A 24,974-nucleotide genomic window follows, 5' to 3' on the forward strand; every position below is an offset into this window, starting at 1 on the left:
CTCTCCAACAATTAGGGCTTCGATCCACCTCATGCGTGTTTGAAAAGTGTCACAACGTGTTCATGGCATGTTCAACTAAAAAAATTCAAAAAAAAAAAAAGGACACGTTAGAGAGAGTGTTGGACACGTGTCCACCGCATGTCCGGCGTGTCCGTGTCCGTGTCCGTGTCCGTGTCCGTGTCCGACACATGTCCGACACTCGTATGCGGGCCTTGGGGACGTGTCAGTGCTTCATAGGTTGAGCTTCACATTAAGCTCAATAGTTGTATTAAAAACCTTGTTTCAGTAAGACCGGCATAGTGAATAACTCATTAGCATACTTGGTCTGAGACAGAAAATAACCCGTTGGAGAAGAGGCAATCTCAATACCAAGAAAATACTGCAATAGACCCAGATCCTTCATTTCAAAGGTACGGAAGAGATGTTTCTTGACCTCAGAGATAGCAGAAGAGTCAGAACCAATGATGATCATATCATCCACATAGAGTAAAAGAGCAACAAAACCAGCAGAGTTATGTCTCAAAAACAAAAGCAGAGTCGGAAGCAGAAGGATGACACCCAAACTCGGTAACAGCAGTCTGAAAGTGATCATACCAAGCACGAGAAGATTGCTTCAAACCATACAGAGCATGCCGAAGATGACAAACCTACCCAGAAGAGTGGAGAAGGCCAAAGAAAGGACGCATGTGGACCTCCTCAGTGAGATGACCGTTAAAAAAAGCATTCTTAACGTCCATCTGATAGAGAGGCCAATGTCGAACAGCAACAACAGAAATCAAGGTACGGACAGTGGTCATCTTGGCAACAAGGGCAAATGTCTCCTCATAATCAATACTATACTCTTGCCAGAAACCCTTTGCAACTAAATGAGCTTTGTATCGCTCGAGAGAACCATTAGAATGAGTCTTAACTTTATAAACCCATTTGCAACCAACCAGATTCTTGCTAGGAAGCAAAGGAACCAACTCCCAATTGTTAGTCTTCTGCAAGGCAAACAACTCATTCTCCATAACTTGAACCCAATTAGGATCCTAACAGGCTTCCGTGTAAGACTGAGGTTCTGAAAAAAAAAAATAACGGACAAAAAAGTACGATAGAAAGTAGAAAAATATGTATTAAGCCAACCTAACCTGTTTGGAGGACAACGCTTACGAGTAGGATACCGGTGTGCAGCAGGATTAGAGTCATCAGAAGCAGAAGGAGCAGCAACAGGAGTAAAGACAACTGGTGGTGGAGGAGCCTGGCGATGAGAATAGACCAACAAAGGACGGAAAGAAGAAGTCGAAGGAGGAGAAGGAGCCATAAGTGACGCAGACGGATAAGTAAGAATGAGCTCAAGAGGAACAGTGGAGATGTACTGATTGTGTATATATGGCATGATTGTGTGTATTAGGAATTAGGCATTAGGAAAGCTTGTTGTGTAAATAGGAATTAGGCGTATTTCCTTTTTCAGTCATTCCTTGTTCAGTCATAAATTTAGGGCTATATAAACTGATGAACACTTTGTAAGTAATCCCACACCTCTTTGGCAGTGCTATATTTAGAGAACATCATCTCAATACGGTCATCCACAGAGTAATGGAACCAGGTCAAAACTTGAGCATTATCACAATTCCAAGTATCACAGGAAATCAGATATTCTTTTGGTTTGGGATCCGATGGACGAGGAACAGAACCAGAAACATATTCCTATTTTTTTCGACTGAGAAGAAAATTTCTCATAACACTAGACCTTAATAGCTTGGATTTTATCTTCCGACATTGTAATGAACCAGAAATAAAAAAGAAGGGAACTGCTGGGGCACAGTGATAAAACCCAATAAAGTTGAGGGGTCAACCTGAAATAACCCAAAGTTGAGACAGAGGGGTCAATTACTGGTGGACTAAAATCCGAACACAAAACCAAAGACCAGAGACCAAAGAGAACCAAAACTAAGAGCAAAGACCAAAGACCAAAAAGAGAGCCAAAACAGAGGTCGCGAGAGAGTGAGAGAGATCCCTCAAGCCCAGACCGGACTCGCGACTTCAGACCCAGCACCAGAAGGCAATCGCGATTTCGGCTAAGACAGAGAGGGTTGTCGCGACCTCAAAGAAGACTGTTATGACCTAGAAAGACCTTCGTGGCTTTGGAGAAGACCAGAGAATACTTCAAACAGCAAGCAGGAACGAAGAGAACGAACTTCGAATGATCAAGGCCAGACCTAGGGTTTCAGATGTGGCTCTGATACCATGTAAGCTTTTTGTATTTCTGTATATTCAATTGTGTATGTTTACAAAGTATTCATCAGTTTATATACGCCTAATTCCTATTTACACAACAATCTTTCCTAATGCCTAATTCCTAATATATACAATCATGCCATATATTCTCACACATATATTTTTTCACTTTTTTATTTTCTTCCTTACGACAAAAATGAAAAACTAAAAAATGTTGCAAGAGGTTCAAGATTCATGTCCATTCAACTTCTTATTTCAGTATGTTTTAATAATTGCCACAGTATTCTGGTGTCTTGATGGAAACACCATGATTTTGTTTTCCCAATATGTTTTGTACAGGTTTCCAAAGAACCAGAAATGTTTGGACTTTTTCACTTGCAAGGAAAGAAAATTTAGTTCCTTGCACCTGCTATCTATAAATACCCAATATCATTGTTGATAATCTTGAATGATTGACATATGTTTGCTCATTGAACACTTGATATCTTATACAATCATCTTACCAAAAACATCAACATTTTTTAAGTTTGAATTAATGTTTTAATAGTATAGTCACACTTATGTGGCAGAAAGGCAGTCAAGTTCAAGTCTAAAAATGAGATATTTTACCAGATTATACTAGGATCTGCATGTGTGGAATCAAAATGCAGACATCAAGAGTCCATACCTTAACTACGGAAGCATCATCTAACCGACCCCATCCAGCAGCAGAACCTGCTCAAGGGAACAACCATAACTTGCCTATCAGCTAGCAACTCCAAAGCATAAGGACACCACATAAATGTTAGGACATGCAAAGAAGATTTTCCAGAGACAATATATAAGAACACAATATGATATTTGTTAAAACCTATCACCTACTTCACCCACTTAAACCTACTCCACTAAACCTAACCCACTACACCACTACCACCTCACCTACTCCACTAAACCTAACCCACTACACCACTACCACCTCCACTTCACCTACTCCTTACCTACTACACACTCACCCTCTTCTATATATAGGAATCATGAATCATTGTAATATATATAACATTATATCAATCAATAATACAATTCTCTATTTCTCTATACATCAATTTCAACATGGTATCAGAGCAGGTTTAGAACCTAATATTTTCGCTTCACCGGCGGGCGGCAACCTCACCTTAGCCGTCCGCCGGACCTCAACCTAGTCTGCTAAAATTTTGTACACATACCTTCGTCCATCCATTGTTGAAGATCACCAATCCAGATCGTCCTATTCTCTCATTCGATCCCTGATTCTCTCGATGTCGATAAGAACCATTAAAGTCAGCAATGTTTCCCTAGGGGCAACTTTGCAAGACGTCAAGGAGTTCTTTTCCTTTTCTGGTGATATTGAATATGTTGAAATGCTGAGTCATACTGAGCGATCCCAAATAGCATTTGTTACCTTCAAGGATTCGCAAGGAGCACAGACTGCAGTCTTACTTTCGGGAGCAACAATAGTTGATCTGACCGTCACCATAAATCTGGATCCAGATTATCAGCTTCCACCTGCTGCTTTTGCAGCTCCTCTTAAAACAGAAAACAAAACCGCAGGTGGTTCTGAATCTGTTTTTCGGAAGGCAGAGGATGTAGTCAGCGGCGTGCTTGCAAAGGGCTTTGTGTTAGGCAAAGATGCGGTCAGCAAGGTCAAGTCCTTTGATGAGAAGCACCAGTTGACTTCCACAGCCGCAGCTAAGGTTGTTTCTTTTGACAAAAAAATCGGGCTTAGCGAAAAGTTTAGTGCTGGGACTTCTGTTGTTAATGAGAAGGTTCGGGGAGTAGATCAGAAATTTCAGGTTTCTGACAAAACCAAATCAGCATATGCTGTTGCTGAGCAAAAAGTCAGTAGTGCTGGATCAGCCATAATGAAGAACCCGTATGTACAAACTGGAACTACGTGGGTGACTGGTGTTTTTAGTAAAGTTGCAAAGGCAGCTGGAGATGTTGGCCAAAAGACAAAACAGAAGGTAGGAATGGCTGAAGAGGAGCAGCGAAGGAAAATGGTGGATGAATTTGCGCAGATTCATTTATCCGAGTCACCTAAATCACCAAATCCGAGCAATCTTCAAAGCCCGCACCGGCCAAATCACCAAGAGTGGTAGTGGTACTGTTTTTGTGCGAAGGGACAGAAATCATCACATTTCTCACTTTTTTTTTTTATTTTTTTTATTTTGTCCTCCACTTTACACCTCACATGCCTTCTCTCTGTCTAAACAATATTTTTCCACCATCTCCCTCTTTTTCTACACAATATTTTTTTGTACCACCACCCACTCCATGATACCCATATTATTATTATTATTATTATTATTATTTGCACAAAAAAAAATTTAAAAAAAAAAAAAAAAAAAAAATCATTCCAGTTGATTTTTCTGCATTACCACACCTACCATTCGAGTTTGCCAAACACACTTGCTTTATTCATTTCAGGGATCAACCCCGATCACAATTTTACACCACACAAAAAAAAAAAAAAAACAACAACAACAACACAACAACAAAAACAAACAACACATCCATAGGCGGGATTTTTTCTTATCTACTCTGCCGCCAGTCTCTTCTTCTTGCCTCCGTCCTGGACGGCCCTTGCCGGTGTTGCCTCCGTGTTTCCCACTCCACTGGGCATGATCACTACTCCCTGCTCCTCCACTGCAGCATATGGCGGCCCTCCAAATCGAAACATAACGGTGGCCTTCCGCTTCAGCTCCTTATTTTCCGCCTTTAGCACACTTATCTCTGCTCGCGCATCCTTATACATGCGTTGGAGCAGAGCCAGCTGGGAGTTTAACTGTTGCACCTCATTTGTCCTGTTCTGCAGTTGGTGCGACAAGTTTGTGACCGCAGTCATGGTTTCCACACATGACTTCAGAGTATACTGATTGGCCTCAATATCAGTTTGCACCGCCATTTTTTGCTCCACCGACCGCATCGGAAAGTTCAACGGAGCAAACACAGAGGTGTTTGGTTGAGGTTCACTGGCCACCGCACCAGTTCTCTCTCTTGTTGACTCATTGAGGTCGGGAAAGAGAGTGAGTAGACCTCGGGATGAAGAGGCCATATTCTGGGTAGCTGAACGGGAAGAAGAGGTCATGTTTTTTGGGTTGCTGAGTGTTTCCGCGAAGGGTTGGATACAGAGTATTTACAGATTGTTTCAAAATAACAAGTTCAGAGGTTTCAGTCTGGTTTGGTTTCCTCCGCCTCCGCATTGGTTTATATTGACACAGACGACGCGGCCGACACGCCGCTCTGTCGCTCACGTGCCTCGCCGCGTCTCCGGCTCACCTTTTGATGGCTCGACGCTTTCTGTCGGGCACGACTTTTGATGAAGTGGGCGCGCCTTTTGAGGGCGCAACTTTTGATGGCACGCCTTTTTATGGATTGGGCACGCATTTTGATGGCACGTCTTTTTATGGATTGGGCACGCCTTTTGATGGCACGCCTTTTGAAAGATTGGGCACACCTTTTGAGGGTGCGACTTTTTAGGGGTCCGACAAGACTCTGTAAACTGTCCCGATATTGATTCCGGTTAGCTCCTTCATGGGTTCGACAAGACTCTGTAAACTGTCCCGACATTGATTCCGGTTAGCTCCTTTATGGGTCCGACAAAACTCTGTAAACTGTCCCGACATTAATTCCGGTTAGCTCCTTTATGGGTCCGACAAGACTCTGTAAACTGTCCCGACATTGATTCCGGTTAGCTCCTTTATGGGTCCGACAAGACTCTGTAAACTGTCCCGACATTGATTCCGGTTAGCTCCTTTATGGGTCCGACAAGACTCTGTAAACTGTCCCGACATTGATTCCGGTTAGTTTCTACAAGGGTCCAGCAAGACTCTGTAAACTGTCACAACAACTGTCACAACATTGTCTGCTACAACGGTCCGACATGACCTCATAAACTGTCTTCTACATCGGTCTGACACCACCATACAGTGTCCTCTACAACGTTATGACACCTCCATACAGTGTCCTCTACAACGTTATGACACCCCCATACCGTGTCCTCTACAACGTTATGACACCACCATCCAATGTCTTCACCAATGGTCTGACACGACCATACAGTGTCACCTATCCTCTTTTATTTTTATGTATTTTCTTGTTTTGTAACTCTCTCCAAACTCAAGTTGGTTAGTTCCTATCCCCCTTGAGTTTGCGGGGGCTGTTAAAACCTATCACCTACTTCACCCACTTAAACCTACTCCACTAAACCTAACCCACTACACCACTACCACCTCACCTACTCCACTAAACCTAACCCACTACACCACTACCACCTCCACTTCACCTATTCCTTACCTACTACACACTCACCATCTTCTATATATAGGAATCATGAATCATTGTAATATATATAACATTATATCAATCAATAATACAATTCTCTATTTCTCTATACATCAATTTCAACAATATTCTATTACAAACACATGGAAGCTGAGGTACAAGTTTTGCCACTCACTGACAATTTTCATAATCTATTTTATGTATGACACCTGTATTCAAAATGTTTTACCTATTTTTTAATCTTTACAATACAAGAGAAAATATAAATCATTTGGATGTACGACGTGGCTAACAACAATTACCACCTCAACTCCACAGTTAAAAATCTATAGCAATTAGCACAAAAGCAACTTCCTTCAACTAGCATGGTGATATCATTTCTGCTTGTCAATATGGTCTGCCCATCAGCCACACAGAGGAGTTCTATCCGCTAGTTTCTTTCAGTAAGATCAGATGATGTAATGATAATTGGAAACCAAAGAGAAGCAAATGGGTAGAAATCTGCAAGAGAAATGCTGCAATCTGCAAGCATGACTAATGTAAATCTTATTGTGAAATGGAGTTATTATCTACATACAACAGTTAATGTTTACGATTGGTCAAGAAATTCCAACTATCACATGCTATTCTTGATCCTTTTTACTTATATTTTTCTGAATGAAATAAAAATCATGTATTCTAATCAACACATGATTCAAACTTTTGGAGCGTTAGAATTTATTGCCCATTCCTTAGGTTAAGAATTTTATACTCCCATACTGATAACAATAATTCTCCAGGTGCTGCTCTCCCACCATCAGATCCTCAAGTACTCTAACACAGGAGTTAAAAAGTGAGGTCAAGTCGAATGTGAATGATTTTATCTTTTAGATTATTTAAAGCTTTAGCAACTGACTATCATTAGAAATTAGAAGGTAACAAACAAGCTGCAATGGAAAGGTAAAACATCTACTCAATTCAAGGAATGCAACAAATCGAAATAATTAATGAAAAGATCTTGACCCCTTCAACTGCACCTGATAAAAACAGCTGGTATGCAACAGTAGCAATATGTAGTGGAACTTTGCGGTATGAGCATTCACGAGAAACAATGCCCTGGTGAAAGTCATTGTCATGATTATAACAACCTCAAAATGACTGCAGAAAAAGTTGTGTCCATAGCAAGCATTGGATAGGATAGGGTGGATAAAAGTCTAACCAGATCCTTCACAAATATATCAAGTGAAGATAATGGCGTATAATCATTGTCCACCATGTGCGGAACCCGATTCTCAAACATCCTGCAACAAAACCACATTTTAGTCACTAAATAAATGCATAAAATTGGAAAGCCATGCCAAATATGAACACGAACAAATAAATTTAAAAAAGAGAGGCCATAATGTATTGTGATATTAACAGAAAAGCCATAGGTGATAAGAGCAAGTCTAGAATGGATGAATGCTGGTAGATATGTTACTGTTAAGCTGTGTGGAAATGAAATTCTCAAAGATCAAGTTTTCAAAATTTCTGCCTCAAAAATCAGATCACATAGTCAAAATCGGATGACTACCAGAACAGCGTGCATTGCATTTCATCAAGAATCCAACAAATTAGGCATCGCCTATAATTTAATTATGGACAATGATGACCAAGAAAATTCAGCATTACTGAGTCAAGTCTAGGTTCATACAGATAGGAGGATAGAACTAATAACGTACAGGTTAGGCAATAGGATTTCATGTTTCTATAGCTAGGTGCATAAGCACATTAACAGTACCACAAAGCTCAGTAGATTTTGCTAGACATGCCCTTTTCTTGCCCTAGAGGAGACCTGGAGTATAATTTCAAATAAGACCAGCTACAAGAAAAGGAGTAAATAATCTGAGGCATCACTACATTACCATTCACAATAATTGAGGTGCTTCTACTTGGGAAGTTCAGGAAATTACAACTGCATGCTGTGATTATACTACTAGTACTATGTCATACAAAATTATTTTTGTAGAACATCAACTACATAAAAAATTATTTTACTGAAAGATCAATCACCGCATTACAGTTTGCATGATGCATACCATGACGTTCCTCCACTATTTGTGATGACATCAAACAACAGTCTTGTATTAAGACCAAGTCGAGCCCCAAATGCCATTGCCTCAGCTGCTGATGCTATATGAACTCCAGCAAGCAGTTGATTAACCATCTTTACACCACTAGATAGAAGTACAGAAGTATAGGGTCATCATGCATCATGGGAAGAATCAATAAATACATACAACACATGGTCATGTATGGTTATAAGTGGCATATACATATATATATTTGGACAACCCAAGTGACCTGGTAAAATGACAATTTCATGCATAAAGAGACAAAGACCAACTCAGAGGTACCTTCCGGCTCCACAACCTCCTTTGATAACATATAGCTTCTCACTTAATGCTGTTCACAAGAAACAGCCAACGATTATTTTGTAGGATCAAAATTTCAACCATAATTGAAACATAACAATCAAAATCACCAATTGAACTTTCTTCAACAAGCATATACCTGAGAGAACAGAACCAGAATGCTTAAGAGCTTCATCTGTACCAGATGCGATTATCTAATAACAAAAATTAATTTCAGCTAAATATTCAGACAATAAACATTGAGAAGAGCTATTTGGGTTGAAAAAATGTAAATATTTCTCAAAATAGTTGCCATGAAAACGTTTTAACTTCACACCGTAAGTGTACCCATGGAGGCCCTCTTAACACCACCAGAAACGGGAGCATCCACCAACTTCAAATCCTTGGGTTCATCTACAAATTTGCAGGTGAAGTATTTTAGTGTGACCTCTTAAAATAAGTATAGGAGCACAGTGTAAAAGAATCTTAGAAGAACTAAATGAATTCAATGAGTATCACAAACATAACTACAATAAATGCCCTAAACAATGCAGAGCCACGAGTAATCTCTCTAATTTGTAGTCCTTCCTCCCAATTCAAATACAAAACCCCATCTGTGTAATTCCTGCTAGCAAAAAGGATAATACCACTTCGACTGTGTCCAACAGCATAGCAGACTAATTACAGATTTTCTTTGCATGCATGTAGTATAATAAAATGAAACATTATGCATAAATTAATGATATTAGCACTCCATTTTATTAGCACTCCATATGGAGACACAGAAGAAATTGTATTATTGCATTTATCTTCAAAAGCAGCAGTTGGCTACACACAAGCAGCACATTTTTAAGAGGGCACAATGCAAGCAGCACCTCGTACGTCAACACGCAAGCAATGATGTCCCCTAATTGATTTTACTAAACAATATAAAAATTAAAAAGAACTTTGCAAAACACGACCAATCATTGTCATAAATAAATGTTTTGTTGGGAACCTTATGACCAAGAAGTTTTGACAGGATTAAAAATCCACCAATGTAAGGTAACACCAAAATAATGGGAGATGTGATAAGTTATCAAACCAAAGCAAGCTACAAAAAGAATAAATAAACAAAGTGAAATGAATATAAAATATTAATGTACAGCATAGGAACTGAAGCTACCATTAGCATTACTATGGGGTAGCAATCTCGCAGATAGAGGACCTACTTTGCAAACGTCGCTCTAGCTGGCTGACATATGCGGGAGAAACAGTGGATGAAATGATGACAGATGCTCCAGATGGAAGGGCTATAAAAATGGCGATAGGTCAGTCCTGCCCAATAATATATGTAAAAAATGTAAGATACTGTATTATACCTGACACAGCACCAAGATCTCCATATAGAACACTTTCGGCTTGAGCTTCATTTGTGACCATGATTACAAGAACATCTACATCTGGAAAAACAATTACAATTCTCAGAAACATGGTTCTTGCTCTGCAATGATTAGATACTGAGCTCAATATTTGGTTACAAACATCCAACAATAATTTTACTGTGCAAATCTGCAGAGAGCAGATTATACAAATTAAAAGCTGATAGAACAAGGAGAACGCTCTAATGAGAAGCATGGATACAAATATAGGACACAGATACAACACAATACCAACATGCTGACACCGCAATTTTTTTTTAAAAAAAATTAGGACACAACACGGTATGGACACATCAAAAAATAAATATGTTTTATATATACATGAAAATAATAACTATTTCCTCAGTTTTTAATTAAAAATACATTTATAGTTCATCATATCAGAATAGAAAGAGATCATTTTCCGCATTCTACATATTGGAAAAGAAGTGTGAAGAAAAAAATCATAATAGCTACTTTAGAAAACTCTATTCATAAACAAATTGAAAGTTGTAAAATTCTTAACATTAAGAAGTCTATGTTTGTTTGACAAAGAAAAACTTAGATTACTTACCCAAAAAAAGGAAAAACTTAGAGAATAATTAGACAATCATCCCTTTTTGTATTAATAATAGGTAACTTACAATGGAAGCTTTGGAGGCACAAATAAGGAAATAACAGAATAAAGAAATACCTGCTAATAAAATAATCAATACACAATAACCAAAGATATTATTCTAACTAGATATTATTCTAACATTCCTCCTCAAGCTGGTGCGAATATATCTCTCATGCCCAGCTTGCCAAACACATCATGGAATGGTTTGCTTCCAATTCCCTTGGTGAGAATGTCTGTTAGTTGTTCAGCTGACTTCACAAAAGGAGTACATATAGTGCCACTGGTGAGTTTGTCCTTAATGAAGTGGCGATCAATCTCCACATGTTTCATTCGGTCATGCTGAACTGGATTGTGAACTATGTTAATAGCAGCCTTATTATCACAGTATAGCCGCATGGAATCAGTATGACTAATCCCCAGATCACTTAGTAGCAACTTGATCCACAAGAGTTCACATACACCTTATGCCATGGCTCTAAACTCGGCCTCTGCACTAGACAGAGCGACTACATTATGTTTCTTGCTCCTCTAAGTAACCAAATTACCTCCAACAAAGGTACAATAACCAGATGTGGACCTTCTATCAATTATTGATCCTGCCCAATCAGCATCTATATAAACTTTCACTCGAAGATGATCATGTTTGGAAAAATAGAGACCATTTCCTGGAGAAGATTTTAAGTATCTAAGGATGCACATTACTACAGCCAAGTGTGTCTGATGAGGAGCATGCATCAACTGGCTAACCACACTAACTGCCATGGCAATGTCAGGACGAGAACTAATCTCTGATAACTCCCCCTAACAACAATAGCTCCCCCACTATCATCGCTAAGTTTCTGGTTTGGCTCCAATGGTGTATCACAAGCTTTACTTCCAAGCATCCCGATTTCTTTCAACAGGTAAAAAACATATTTCCTCTAACAGATGAAAATTCCATCCTTGGACCGGGTAACCTCAATAACTAGAAAATATTTTAGATTTCCCAAGTCTTTTATTTCAAACTCGCTGTAAATATTTTAGATTTCCCAAGTCTATCATCTCCTGTAAGTACTATGTCATCCATATAAACAATGAGAATTATAGTCTTATCATGTGAGGAATGCTTCACAAACAAAGTGTGATCAACCTAACTCTGTTTGAAGCCATATCGGAGCATAGCCTGAGTGAATTTCTCAAACTAAGCCCTTAGAGACAGTTTGAGACCATATAATGACTTTCGAAGCCTGCATACTTTTACCTTTCGTCTCAAAGCCAGGAAGAATGTCCATATACATCTCTTCTTCTGGATCATCATGTAAGAAAGCATTTTTTACATCAAACTGATGAAGTGGCCAATCCATATTAGCTACAAGAGAGATAAATACTCTGACTGAATTCATTTTAGCCATTGGTGCAAAGGTCTCTTGATAATCTACTCTACAAGTCTGAGTAAAGCCCTTTGCCACTAGTCGAGCCTTGTAACGCTCAATTGAACCATCTGCTTTATGTTTCACAGTATACATCCATTCGCATCCTACAGGTCTTTTGCCCTTAGGTAACTCAGTTAATTCCCAAGTACCATTCTTACGAAATGCTTTCATTTCTTCTATCATGGCATGTTTCCACTCAGGGATAGCAAGAGCACCTAAAAATGATTAGGTATACTAACAGAAGAAAATTTGGACACAAAGTCTCGATAAGAAGGAGATAAATTAGAGTATGACACAAAATTAGAAATGAGACGTTTAGTACAAGACCTCACACGCTTTCGTTGAGCAATAGGAATATCAAGATCAGTATACTCAGGAGGAGTAAGGGTTTCAGAGTTACCTGGACTCTCATCAAAAGAAGAAGATAGTAGTAGATGATCAAAAGTGGTCTCTTGTATCCAAGTAACTTTATGTCTGTGTTTGTCCCTGACGTAGACTTTTCCCTCCTTCAATTCACTAGATTCTGTATTACCACCACTAGTAGTTAGTTCACCTTCTGTGTTCTCAACCACTGGTGATGAGCCAGGAACTAATACAGACCCAAGAATCCCTTCACACCAAGGCTCCTCCTGAAGGGAGGGCGGGGACCCTAAGGAGGACTGTGACAAGAAATAGGACTGTAACTCAAAGAATGTTACATCTATGGAGACAAACTACTTACGAGATAGAGGATGGTAACACTTATAACCCTTTTGAGTAGGAGAGTAATCTAGAAAGGCATACTTCAGAGAGCGGGGATCAAATTTACCACGAGAAGAAGCATGATTGTGGACAAAACAGACAACCAAAGACTTTTGGGAGAATAGAGAACACATACTCAGAACCTAAGAAAACCTGGAGAGGAGATTTTTTGTGCAACACTTGGGTTGGGAGACGATTAATAAGGGAGGCAACAGTGAGAACTGCGTCCCCCCAGTAAGACCAGGCACATGTATAGAAAAAGACATGCAACAAGCTATATCAAGAAGATGACGATTCTTGAGTTCCACAACCCCATTTTGTTGAGGAGTACTTGTGCAAGAAGTCTGATGAATAACGCCATAGGTGGAAAAATAGCTTGCTAGACTAGAATCAGTATACTCATCCCCATTATCAGAATGTAATATTTTGACAATTGCCCCAAATTGAGTACATATCATTTTATGAAAATTATGAAACATAGAAAAAACCTCACTTTTGTCTTTTATAAAATACACCCAAGTAGTACGAGAAAAATCATCGATAAAAGTAACAAATCATCTATGACCTTTTAAAGACGTAATACGAGAAACATCAGAGTGAATTAAGGAAAATGGTACTAAACTTTTATTAAAGTTTGGAGCAAAAGAAGCTCTGTGTAATTTTTCAAGTTAACAAGACTCGCAATGAAACTCAGAGACATTATTGTTTTTAAAAACGGAAGAAAATAAATTCTTAAGTAATAAAAAAGATGGGTGCCCAAGACGCTGATGCCACAGCCATAGGTCTTCCTTGGTGGTTGGAAACTTGATGGAATGAAGTGTCGGCTTGTCCGCCTGATCTAGGATATAGAGAGCATATTCTACTCTATCATTGCCAATCATCTTCCTCATGATAACGTCCCGAAAGAGACAACGAACAGGAAAGAAAGTCACACTACAGTTCAGGTCATGAGTAAGACGACTTAATGATAAAAGATTAACAGAGAAATTGGGAACATGCAAAACAGAAGATAATGGTAGAGAAGGAGTGGCATGGATTAAACATTTCCCAGAAACAGAAGAAACTGTACCATTAGCAATCCTCACTTTGTCCTGACCTAAAGAAGGCTTATATTCCAAGAACATATCAGAAGACCCAAACATATGATCTGAGGCACCAAAATCAATAATTCAAGATAAAGACTTATGAGATAGAAAAGCACTTGGAGAAGCGGCTAAGTTACCTATGTACGGATGGAGTAGTAGAAAAGTAACGATCCAGTAAGTGGTGCAAAGCATCCTCTAACTCAGAAGAAGACATTCCAAATATATCACCACTAGAAGGAGCAACTGAAGAGGCATTGGGAGTATCCACTGCACTGGTATGATGTGCACGTGGATTAAACCCGCGTCCTCGAGACTGTCCAAAGCGACCCCCACGACCACCAGAAGGAACCCCATGAAGCTTCTAACAAGTCTTATGGGTATGTCTTGGCCGGCGGTAATAATCACAGAATAGTGTATCGTTCTCTGAAGGACTAGGGGAAGTACGAGGCAGACCAATACCATCCCTCGGAGGAGCAGAAAGTAAGGCTGAGCACTCTGTAGAGGTAGATGGCAATATAGCAGAACGACGGCTCTTCTCATTCTGTATATAAGTAAAGGCTTCCTAAAGGAAGGGAAGAACATCCATACCAAGGACACGACTCCTAACATGATCAAACTCTAAGTTGAGACCTTCCAAAAATTTGAAGGCCTTTTCCTGTTCAATAAACTTTCGATAACCCACTGAATCAGTTGTGCAAACAGGCTTATAACCCTGTAGCTGATCAAGACGTTTCCAGTCATTGTTAAGAAAAGTGAAGTACTGAAGGACGGTCATCTCCCCCTGTACTGAGGGCTCAATAGAACGACGCAACTCAAAAGTCTGTGAGAAATTCCCCTTCTGGGAATAGGTAGTGGCCATAGCATTCCACATATCTTGGGCGATATTCATAGACAAGTGGCCTTCCCCTATATCAGGTACCATGGAATGGATGAGAGGTCCCATAACTAAAGAATTGGTAATCTCCCATTGGTCATAACCTGGATCAGTGATGTCTGGTGCCTTGATCCTCCCATCAACATAACCCATCTTCCCTTTACTCTTCAAGAAAAGTGTCAGACACTGTGGCCAAGTAAGGTAGTTCCAACCATTAAACAAAGAGGTGGTGATTTTTAGGCTAGGGTTTAGGTTTTTGGATGTAGTAGTCATAATGGGACTCTCCCCTCTAGGTGGCTGAGAAGTAGTGGTGGATTTACTAGTAAGGTCATCCATTTATACTCTACAAACCAAATAACAACCTGCACTAATCACGAATATTGAAAGAGGAAATAAAATCAACTAGACCAAGCAATATCAATTACAGACCATTATAGGAGCATACCAATCAGTCAAAGCTGGGTAATGGGGCCATATAATGACCCAAAAAATAACTAAACTAAATGGAAAAAGAACCTCCAATCAAAACAACGGCTAAGCTATTCTCAAATAAGGCAAAACCTTGCCAGACTTGAGGAATAGTGGTAGAGATGAACTGATCAAAACATGCAGTGGGTCAAAGAAGCCTCAGAGTGGCTGTCGGCTGAAGCCGAAATAGGCTGGGAGCTTTCGGCTTGGGCCGAAACAAGCCAAGGAGCTTTCGGCTTGAGCCAAACAACAAACAGGGACGGTTGGCTGGTCCTGGGTGCTCACCAGTGACTATCGCAGGCCCTGGACAGAGCAGAGAGGGTTGAAACACAGTGGGCAACAGTTAGGTGGTGATGGGTGAAGGTGGAGAATGAGATGGTAACCCTAATGCTCTGATACCATGTTTGCTTGTTTGAGAGAGAAAAAGTTAGGGAATAATTAGACAATCATCCCCTTTTATATTGATAATTGGTATCTTACAATGGAAGCCTTGTAGGCACAAATAAGGAAATACCAGCTAATAAAATAATCAATACACAATAACCAAAGACATTATTCTAACAAGATATTATTCTAATAGTCTAATGGGGGAGTTATTAATACGTATAAATTCACATTGCTTTTATTTTATCATTGGATTCTAAGTAATTTTCTTCAAACTTGCAATGTGTTTCAAGTGTGTCTAATCAATGGATACGTGTGTCCCCCAAGTGTCCGAAGTGTTTCCAATTCTAAAAATAAACATAATAATACATGTTTGGACGCATTGCCAATATGTGTCGGGAGTGTCCGAAAAGTGTCATATGAGTAGAAGTGTTAGTGCTTCTGGCATTAAGGTCTGGTTACTTGTTAGACAGATTTGAATTAGACATAAATTTAGCAAATAGGAAAACAAAAGCATGAAAGGAGTAGCCTACTCCACAAGGGTGGCTTGAGATACACACACAAGTCAACAGGGAAGTTCCACACTGGCTCTTTAATTCCAACTCTAAATTCATAATCAAGCAGGGGCCTCTCTATGTGGACACTAGTAAACCATAATGAGAAATAAACTTTCTAAAAATTACCCCATTTTAGAGACTGTAAAAGATTCAAAATCTACCAAAATAAGTAATTCTAAACAAGTAATTGGCTGGATTACAGCCCAAGAAAAGTCTCCTAACCAACACACAAACTATAGCAAAGAAATCCCTAAAAATAAAATACATCCAGACATTCTAAAGCTCCTAATAGGGGACTAACAAATTCTAATCAAGAATAAAATGAAGACTCATAAATAAACAAACTTCATATTAACTAGACAAACTTGACATTATTTGCTTGGGATTTGTCCTCTTCTACTTACTGCTTCTGCATCACAATGTGACACATTCATGTGAATAATTGGGGCTTATGTTTTCAATGAATGAACTGAGATTTCAACTATATTACACTGAAAATCAATTGTGAGAACAAGATGGCAAAATTTGTTACTAGCAACGTGGTCAAGCAAGACGAACTCAACACTGGAAACAGTTTTGAGGCATGAGAGTTAAATAATAGGAAGACAGTTTTAGCTCCTGAGACATTTACGTAAGATTTTTCTACAAAATTAGACCTCAGAACTTAAATCTGTTTTCTTATGTTGTAGAGCTTTTAAAAAAATTACCTTTGGATACTTCAGCTGGAGAGCTCCCAATCAAGCCACCCTCATTTGCAAACTGAGATAATGTCGGTTTATACACCTACAAGCCAAAGACAAAGCAACTACCATTAATTTTGAAGATATCTTTTACTTCTATTCAGCGTGGAGGAATATCCCATACAAAGTATTGTGCTTCAAGCCTTCAGAGTGGGACAAGTGCATGGATACAAAGAAACTCATGAATGAATACTTGAATAGTATAACAAACAAGTAAAAAACCAGTAAATTTATGTATAGACTTAGAGCACAAAACTCAGCAAATAACCAAAATTCAAATGAAGGAATGACCATACTTAGGGCTGGTTTGGCATAGTTTAATAAAGACAAAAAGCCAAAAGTTATTAAAAAAGACAAAAAGTTATCATTATTCACAAAAAAATATATATATATATAAAAATAATAAATTTATACAAAAAAAAAATTACAAGTCAAGTTCAACTTTTGTAATGAAGTGATGGTGTTGTCTGCAAACTGCAGTGATGGTACAAACAATCAAGCGGATGCACTTCTCATGTCATTATACACAGGACAATGTTATTGGGCCCATGGGGGCCCATCACGGGTCCTGTTATGATAATCTGAATCATTCAATGTGTAAAACTCGTCGAGTACTATATACCTATAAAAAATTACGTTAATCGGATATCGATAACTATATGATCAAATCAGTTTTGTATCAAAAAAATGGACAGTGAACAAATTAACAGTTGACAAAAAACTAATCCGATCAGATAGCTATTGATATTCGATCAATGTGATTTTTTACAAGCATATAGTACTAGATGAGTTCTACACATTTAACGGTTCCGATTATCAAAACGGGACCCGTAGTGAGCCTCCACGGGCCTAACAGTACCCGTGAAGCCTCATCCTATATACATATATGTTCTAAAGTTATCACCATTTTGAAAGCAATCCGTACTGTCCTTCAATCAGCACTGTCAGTGCACATAGGACAAAGGGGTAATAACATAATTTTGCTATTTTATACAATATTTTAATACATATTTTTTCGTAAAAGGTCAAAACGTTATCCCAAATAATCATCTTTTATTCCTCTATTTTTTTATCCAAAAAGTCAAAAAATGCACTTATTTAGAACACCCCAAACAATCCCTTACTATTCATACTACAAGACTCGGTAATCTAGATAAAAATAACCATGTGTTCCTTTTTCATATAATGCAGACTCGGTCAAAGTAGTCAGACCTTTCATAAAAGAATGTATTGTGGAAACAATATGTGGCTTTTGCAGTCACAATTTAGGTAAAAATTTCATTTTCTTGGAGAGATCATTATGAGTGACATCCTTTTCAACAGATAATACCAAGTAAAGGTTTCTCAGAGGCAAACACAAAAATATCTATATTTCATTATTTATTATTTCCAATTCTCTAAAGGCAAGAAAGCAGGCCCATTAATGGCTTTATTTTCTACTGATCTCAACAGTCCCTCTGAGGATGTCATTGAAATTCCTAATAAGTACAATTATTGCACATAATTCAAGAAAATATGTAACTGGAGATATTATGAATAAAATGTAATAAATAATGTATAGAGAAAGAGAGAGAATAAATTGTATGTATTATTATTGATTGATATATTGATATCAATTACAATGATTCATGAATCCTATATATAGAAGAGGGTGAGTGTGTAGTAGGTAAGGAGTAGGTGAAGTGGAAGTGGTAGTGGTGTAGTGGGTTAGGTTTAGTGGAGTAGGTGAGGTGGTAGTGGTGTAGTGGGTTAGGTTTAGTGGAGTAGGTTTAAGTGGGTGAAGTAGGTGGAGAGTAGGTGGATTTTAACAGCCCCCCGCAAACTCAAGGGGGATAGGAACTAACCAACTTGAGTTTGGAGAGAGTAACAAAACAAGAAAATACATAAAAATAAAAGAGGATAAGAGACACTATATGGTCGTGTCAGACCATTGGTGAAGACACTGGATGGTGGTGTCATAACGTTGTAGAGGACACTGTATGGGGGTGTCATAACCATGTAGAGGACACTGTATGGTGGTGTCATAACGGTGTAGAGGACACTGGATGGTGGTGTCAGGCCGATGTAGAAGACAGTTTATGGGGTCATGTCGGACCGTTGTAGAAGACAATGTTGTGACAGTTGTTGTGACAGTTTACGGAGTCTTGCTGGACCCTTGTAGAAACTAACCGGAATCAATGTCGGGACAGTTTACAAAGTCTTGTCGGACCCATGAAGGAGCTAACCGGAATCAATGTCGGGACAGTTTACAAAGTCTTGTCGGACCCATGAAGGAGCTAACCGGAATCAATGTCGGGACAGTTTACAGAGTCTTGTCGGACCCTTGTAGAAACTAACCGGAATCAATGTCGGGACAGTTTACAGAGTCTTGTCGGACCCTTGAAAAAGCTAACCGGTATCAAATGTCGGGACAGTTTATAGAGTCTTGTCGGACCCCTGTAGAAACTAACCGGAATCTATGTCGGGACAGTTTACAGAGTCTTGTCGGACCCATAAAGGAGCTAACCGAAATTAATGTCGGGACAGTTTATAGGGTCATGTCGGACCGTTGTAGAAGTTGCACCCTCAAAAGGTGTGCCCAATTTTGTCAAAAGGCGTGCCATCAAAAGGCGTGCCCAATTCATCAAAAGGTGTGCCGGACATGATGGCGAGGCACGTGGGCGCCTTGGCTTGCGCGCCCGTTTTGTCGTCTGGTGGCAAGAGGCACGCGATACGCGTGGCTGCCTCGCTATTTAACCAAGGTTGATGCTGAGGCTGAGGCAGACAAAAAAACTTCTGAAAATCCTCTAAAAACAACTCTTCCTTTGCTGAGAAAGAAACTCTGTAATACTCTGTAACCAACCCGTCTCTGAAACACTCAGCAACATGGCCTCTTCTTCCCGTCCAGCTACCCAGAACATGGCCTCCTCTTCCCGTGGTCTGCTCACGCTCTTTCCAGAACTGAACGAGTCCACAAGAGAAATAACTGGTGCGGTGGCCAGTGAACCTCAACCAAACACCTCTGGTTTTGCTCCGTTGAACTTTCCGATGCGGTCGGTGGAGCAAAAAATGGCGGTGCAGTCGGATGTGGAGGCCAATCAGTATACCTTGAAGTCATGTGTGGAAACCATGACTGCGGTTACAAATTTGTCGAACCGGCTGCAGAGTAGGACAAATGAGGTGCAGCAGTTAAACGCCCAACTGGCTTTGCTCCAACGCATGTATAAGGATGCGCGAGCAGAGATAAGTGTGCTAAAGGCGGAAAACAAGGAGCTGAAGCGGAAGGCCAGTTTATGTTCCGATTTGGAGGGCCGCCATATGCTGCAGTGGAGGAGCAGGGAGTAGTGATCATGCCCAGTGGAGTGGGAAACACGGAGGCAACACCGGCAAGGGCCGCCCAAGACGGTGGCAAGAAGAAAAGACCGGCAGAATAGGCGAGAAGAAAAATCCCACTGTTCCGATTTGTGTTGGTTGTGTTTTGTTTTGTTTTGTGTTTTTATTTTTTTTTATTTTTTTTATTTATTTTTATTTTTTTTTATGGTGTAAAATGCTGATCGGGGTTGATCCCCGGCATGAAGAAATGACAAGTTTGTAAAATGTTGTTTTTTTTTTTTTTTTTTTTTTTTTTTTTTTTTGGGAGTGTTTTGTTGAAAAAATAAAAATAAAATGAAAGAAAACAAGGGAGAAAGAAAATAGATAAAAAATATTTATAGATGGATTATATGAAAAACATCAGTGCGATTGTTTCAAAATAAAGTGGGGTATTTAAAAAAGAGGAAAAATGACTTGGAAAAAATAAATAAAAATAAGTGATTTTTGAAATCAAATGGAGGAGAGAGAGGGACAAACCCATGTGATAAAGTGGAGAGAGAGTCGGTGAGTGGGGTGCAAAAGGTGAAGGAGAAATGATGGATTGAAAATGGTTTGGGTCAAAAGTGGACACTGTTAGTGGGGAACATGAGTGCATTGATTATTTGATATAATAATAATAATAATAAAAATAAAAAGTTAGAACAGTTGGAGAGAATGAGTGGAGTATGGTAAGGGTTTCATCCAAAGCCAAAATTCCTGCAGCGAATCACTTCGCAAATCCTAGCATGAGCTTTTTCTCTTTCCAGGCTTATTCATGAATTTCCTGGTGATTTCAAGAGCCTCTGGTGGCATTGTGGCAGAGAACACCCCAACCTGGATTTTGGGTGGCAGCAACTGAGAACACCCCAACCTGGATTTTGGGTGGCAGCAACTGGAAAATATCATAGATCTGATTTTTAAAAACCTCGTGACAGCATTTCATCAGCTTCATCCAAGACAAACATTTTGATGTAAACAGGGCGAAGTGATTGTCTCCGCAACATGTCAAACACACGACCAGGAGTACCAACAACAACATGAACCCCACTGGAGAGAATGCGCTGATCTTCGCGCATACTAGTCCCTCCAACACAAGCATGAACCTTCACACTTTGCTGGGCAAGTTCAAGAGTGGGTGGAAGAACCAAAGCTTGGCACTCAACCAAGCTATAATCTAGCTGCTGCAGAATTCCAGAGCAGAATGTTGCAGTGTTTCCAGTTCCAGACTGTCTCGTCATATGAGGTGAAGAATTCTTCTCCATCAGCCTCACACATGACTACAGTCGCACAAATCTTTGTTGATTTTATCAGCGGAATAGGTTGAGGTCCGGCGGGCGGCTAAGGTGAGGTTGCCGCCCGCCGGGGAAGCGAAAATACTAGGTTTTAAACCAGCTCTGATACCATGTAATAAATAATGTATAGAGAAAGAGAGAGAATAAATTGTATGTATTATTATTGATTGATATATTGATATCAATTACAATGATTCATGAATCCTATATATAGAAGAGGGTGAGTGTGTAGTAGGTAAGGAGTAGGTGAAGTGGAAGTGGTAGTGGTGTAGTGGGTTAGGTTTAGTGGAGTAGGTGAGGTGGTAGTGGTGTAGTGGGTTAGGTTTAGTGGAGTAGGTTTAAGTGGGTGAAGTAGGTGGAGAGTAGGTGGATTTTAACATAAAACATGGACCAAAACTGCAACCAATGGAGTATTTCAATTTCCATTTTCAGGTAATAAATTGGAAGCTAATACCAAATACAATACTAAATGGAGGCAAAACATTACATCATAAGCAATAACGCAGAAATTTGATCTCAGCAGGTGAGTTGCCATGCCAAACCCCATTGCTCCAAGACCAATAAAACCAATTCGGTTTACAGATTTTGATTCAGTAGTTATTTGATTTGCCAGTTCCTCAGGGCTATAAGTTTCTGCATTGACAGCATTGGTAATGTTCACCCCATATACTTTCTCCCAAGCCTGTACAAGAACAGGTGTGTCTACTTAGCAAATGGCACGTCAATAGTTACATAACCTCAAAGCAAGCAAAAAAGCCACATAATATAACTTTTATATAAAAGAAATTAGTTCATGAGAACAACCTTGATCAATGTGTCATCACCATCATTTCCATGACCGTGAGAAGAGCCTGTGAAAGGACAAATGGAAAGTAACAAAGTGAGTATCAGGTTGCTCCAAAACGTTAATAGCTGCCACCTACAGATTATGGTTGTGAGAAACTGTAAATCATGCACATACATACCTGCTATTAGTTGTTGACAAGCAACTGCCAGAAGTGGAAGAGGAAATGTACATGATTTGGCCATATCCAAAACAATACCCTTCAAGTTGGACAAAAACCCATCAGGCATAATTGACTCATCCAGCCCTTGATAGAGCGAAATAGAGGAAAATGATTCATGTGACTGACCCCACTTGATTGGGGACACAAGGCTTAGTTTGGTTTGGTTTGGTTTTAGCTTTGCAGTTCACAAAGAGATCTCTATTGAATAAGAGTTCAAGGATTTGAAGAAGAATTTGTTTAGATTAGAATGACAAAGCTGTCCACTTAAGTTCTTTCCAATAAAGTGATTAAGCTGAATAGGATTTTAGTATTTAAGATAACCAACTTATTTTTTTCTCACATTAGCACTTCTACACTTCAATGCCTAGCCAAATAAGTCTTTACTATTTTCTACATCATAAAAACATAAGTTCTCTTAATGTGAACTTTTTCCGTACATTACTTTATTTTATCAATAATGAGTTCTTAAAAAAATAAGTGGATAAGAGACCCATTTAAGAATGTGATTCTGAATTGAGGTCTACCTTACAGTATCAATATCTCAAAAATCATTATTGAAAGTCTCAATGTGTCCAAATTCATTGATGAAGAAATGATTACCAAGTGGTGTTCATGTCTAAAATTTTAGTATGCATTTAGCAGATGGTCCTTAAGTAAATGTCCTAAATGCTAAATCCGCCACAAGAAAGGAAGCATAATTTGAATGGAATTATAAAACTGCAGTTAGCATTTAATTCATCCAAAACCCCCATTGAACTTAACTTCAAAGTCAAGAAGAAAAGAAATTACTCATAATACACTTGAACAACACTAAGAAACTTACAACATGAGAAGACTTACCAAATTTTGAACAAAAGTATTCAGGAGATGTTTGGTTTGATTATCCCTTAGCAACTGGGGAACATGATTCTTGAAAACCCTGTAAAATTGAATCCAACGGAAGGATGTCTAGTAGCAAGGTAACACAGTATCTGCTCAAGAAAACGCTAGCAAATTCCAGGAATGTCATGAAAAAAAAAACCAACTACGGCACTTACATATACCAACACCAACCACCAAAGCCTTGAATACCTATTGAGTTAGTATAAAAATGCACAGATCTTTGAAAGTAAACAGATGTTCCCATGTATGTGTATACATGTAAGCACATAACAACAAGGGCTTTCAGTGTTCAATAAATTTTGCAGCTAATTTCTTTAAAGGCATGGGTTCTACAAAATCAGTTCATTGTCAGAAACAGAAAGTGCCAATCAGTGCTATGGTCTCAACTGGTGCCCATGGTGCAAATCAGATTATTAGCAGTCTCATCTATCAAGGTTGTGCCTGATCTAGAATTGACAATTTCGGATCAGAATGCTTATAAGGAATGCTTCAGGACTAGAAATATTTAAATTTTAAACACACAACATAATCCTCAGTAAAGAATTGTGAACAATAATTTACCATGAATTTCCAGCAGCATTAGAAATAATGTCATAAATCATCCATGGATGAATACCAGCTTGGGCACCAAGAGAAATGGCCTCCACAGAAGAAACAAAATGAATGCCCTCAAGCAGCTCTATTACCATTTTAATTTTGCTGCAATTTAAAAAAGAAAAGTAGACATTAATAATAACATCATCTAATATGATATTAGAACCCCTAACATAAATAAACAAAGAAAAAGGGCCATTCCCCTGTGCCAATCCCTGTTAAATTGGGTTAAACACCTAGTACAAACAAATTTACTATCAAGTGGCACAAACAAATTTAGGGGTTGGTTGTATGGATGCGAGTAGCAGTAGTAGGGGTATTTTTATACTTCTGAATCTCTCTCGATGCATCTCATCTTCCTGTACTTTTAATTTCATGCTGTTATATGAAATTTTTCTTTGCTGATCAAAAAAAAAAAAAAAAAAAAAAAGTGGCACAACCAAGACACAATTAAATTATCATTTGAAAAGCATTGTTCAGAGATATGAAATTACTTAAATTTGTATTGGAATATTCAAGAATCATTTAGTTGTAAGTTTATAGTAAATTAGATTTGACTTGGTTTACACAATCACTAGTGTAATATTAGGTCAGGTGTTGTTTTCTGTGCAAAGCCATTAGTTTTTTTTAACCAAATTTTAATTCCACTTTTTGTTTCCAGTATTTACATGTCATCAGAGCCATATCACTACTAAGAA

The 24,974-nt window shown here is 38.8% G+C and overlaps 1 protein-coding gene and 1 pseudogene across 2 annotated transcripts in view; one reads left to right on the plus strand and one right to left on the minus strand.

The window, feature by feature from the left end:
• Positions 1-24,974, minus strand: part of LOC114268100 (ketose-bisphosphate aldolase class-II family protein) — a 46,668-nt gene that overhangs the window by 16,743 nt on the left and 4,951 nt on the right. Inside the window, exons 8-22 of the mRNA XM_082910186.1 lie at positions 24,244-24,381; positions 23,641-23,719; positions 22,759-22,837; positions 22,598-22,644; positions 22,281-22,475; positions 17,139-17,214; positions 10,253-10,333; positions 10,103-10,183; positions 9,229-9,305; positions 9,052-9,106; positions 8,895-8,943; positions 8,577-8,714; positions 7,718-7,799; positions 7,536-7,614; positions 2,888-2,934 (exon numbers count right to left, since the gene is read on the minus strand). Of these exons, the coding sequence (XP_082766312.1) occupies positions 2,888-2,934; positions 7,536-7,614; positions 7,718-7,799; positions 8,577-8,714; positions 8,895-8,943; positions 9,052-9,106; positions 9,229-9,305; positions 10,103-10,183; positions 10,253-10,333; positions 17,139-17,214; positions 22,281-22,475; positions 22,598-22,644; positions 22,759-22,837; positions 23,641-23,719; positions 24,244-24,381 (1,303 nt within the window). The remainder of the gene's footprint in view (positions 1-2,887; positions 2,935-7,535; positions 7,615-7,717; positions 7,800-8,576; positions 8,715-8,894; positions 8,944-9,051; positions 9,107-9,228; positions 9,306-10,102; positions 10,184-10,252; positions 10,334-17,138; positions 17,215-22,280; positions 22,476-22,597; positions 22,645-22,758; positions 22,838-23,640; positions 23,720-24,243; positions 24,382-24,974) is intronic.
• Positions 2,396-4,707, plus strand: LOC145813897 (binding partner of ACD11 1 pseudogene; annotated as a pseudogene). Its single transcript, XR_014357298.1, has one exon. The product of XR_014357298.1 is annotated as a binding partner of ACD11 1 pseudogene (transcript).

Source organism: Camellia sinensis, chromosome 15 (assembly GCF_055761805.1).
Source record: "Camellia sinensis isolate YWXY chromosome 15, ASM5576180v1, whole genome shotgun sequence".
NCBI classification, from domain to species: domain Eukaryota; kingdom Viridiplantae; phylum Streptophyta; class Magnoliopsida; order Ericales; family Theaceae; genus Camellia; species Camellia sinensis.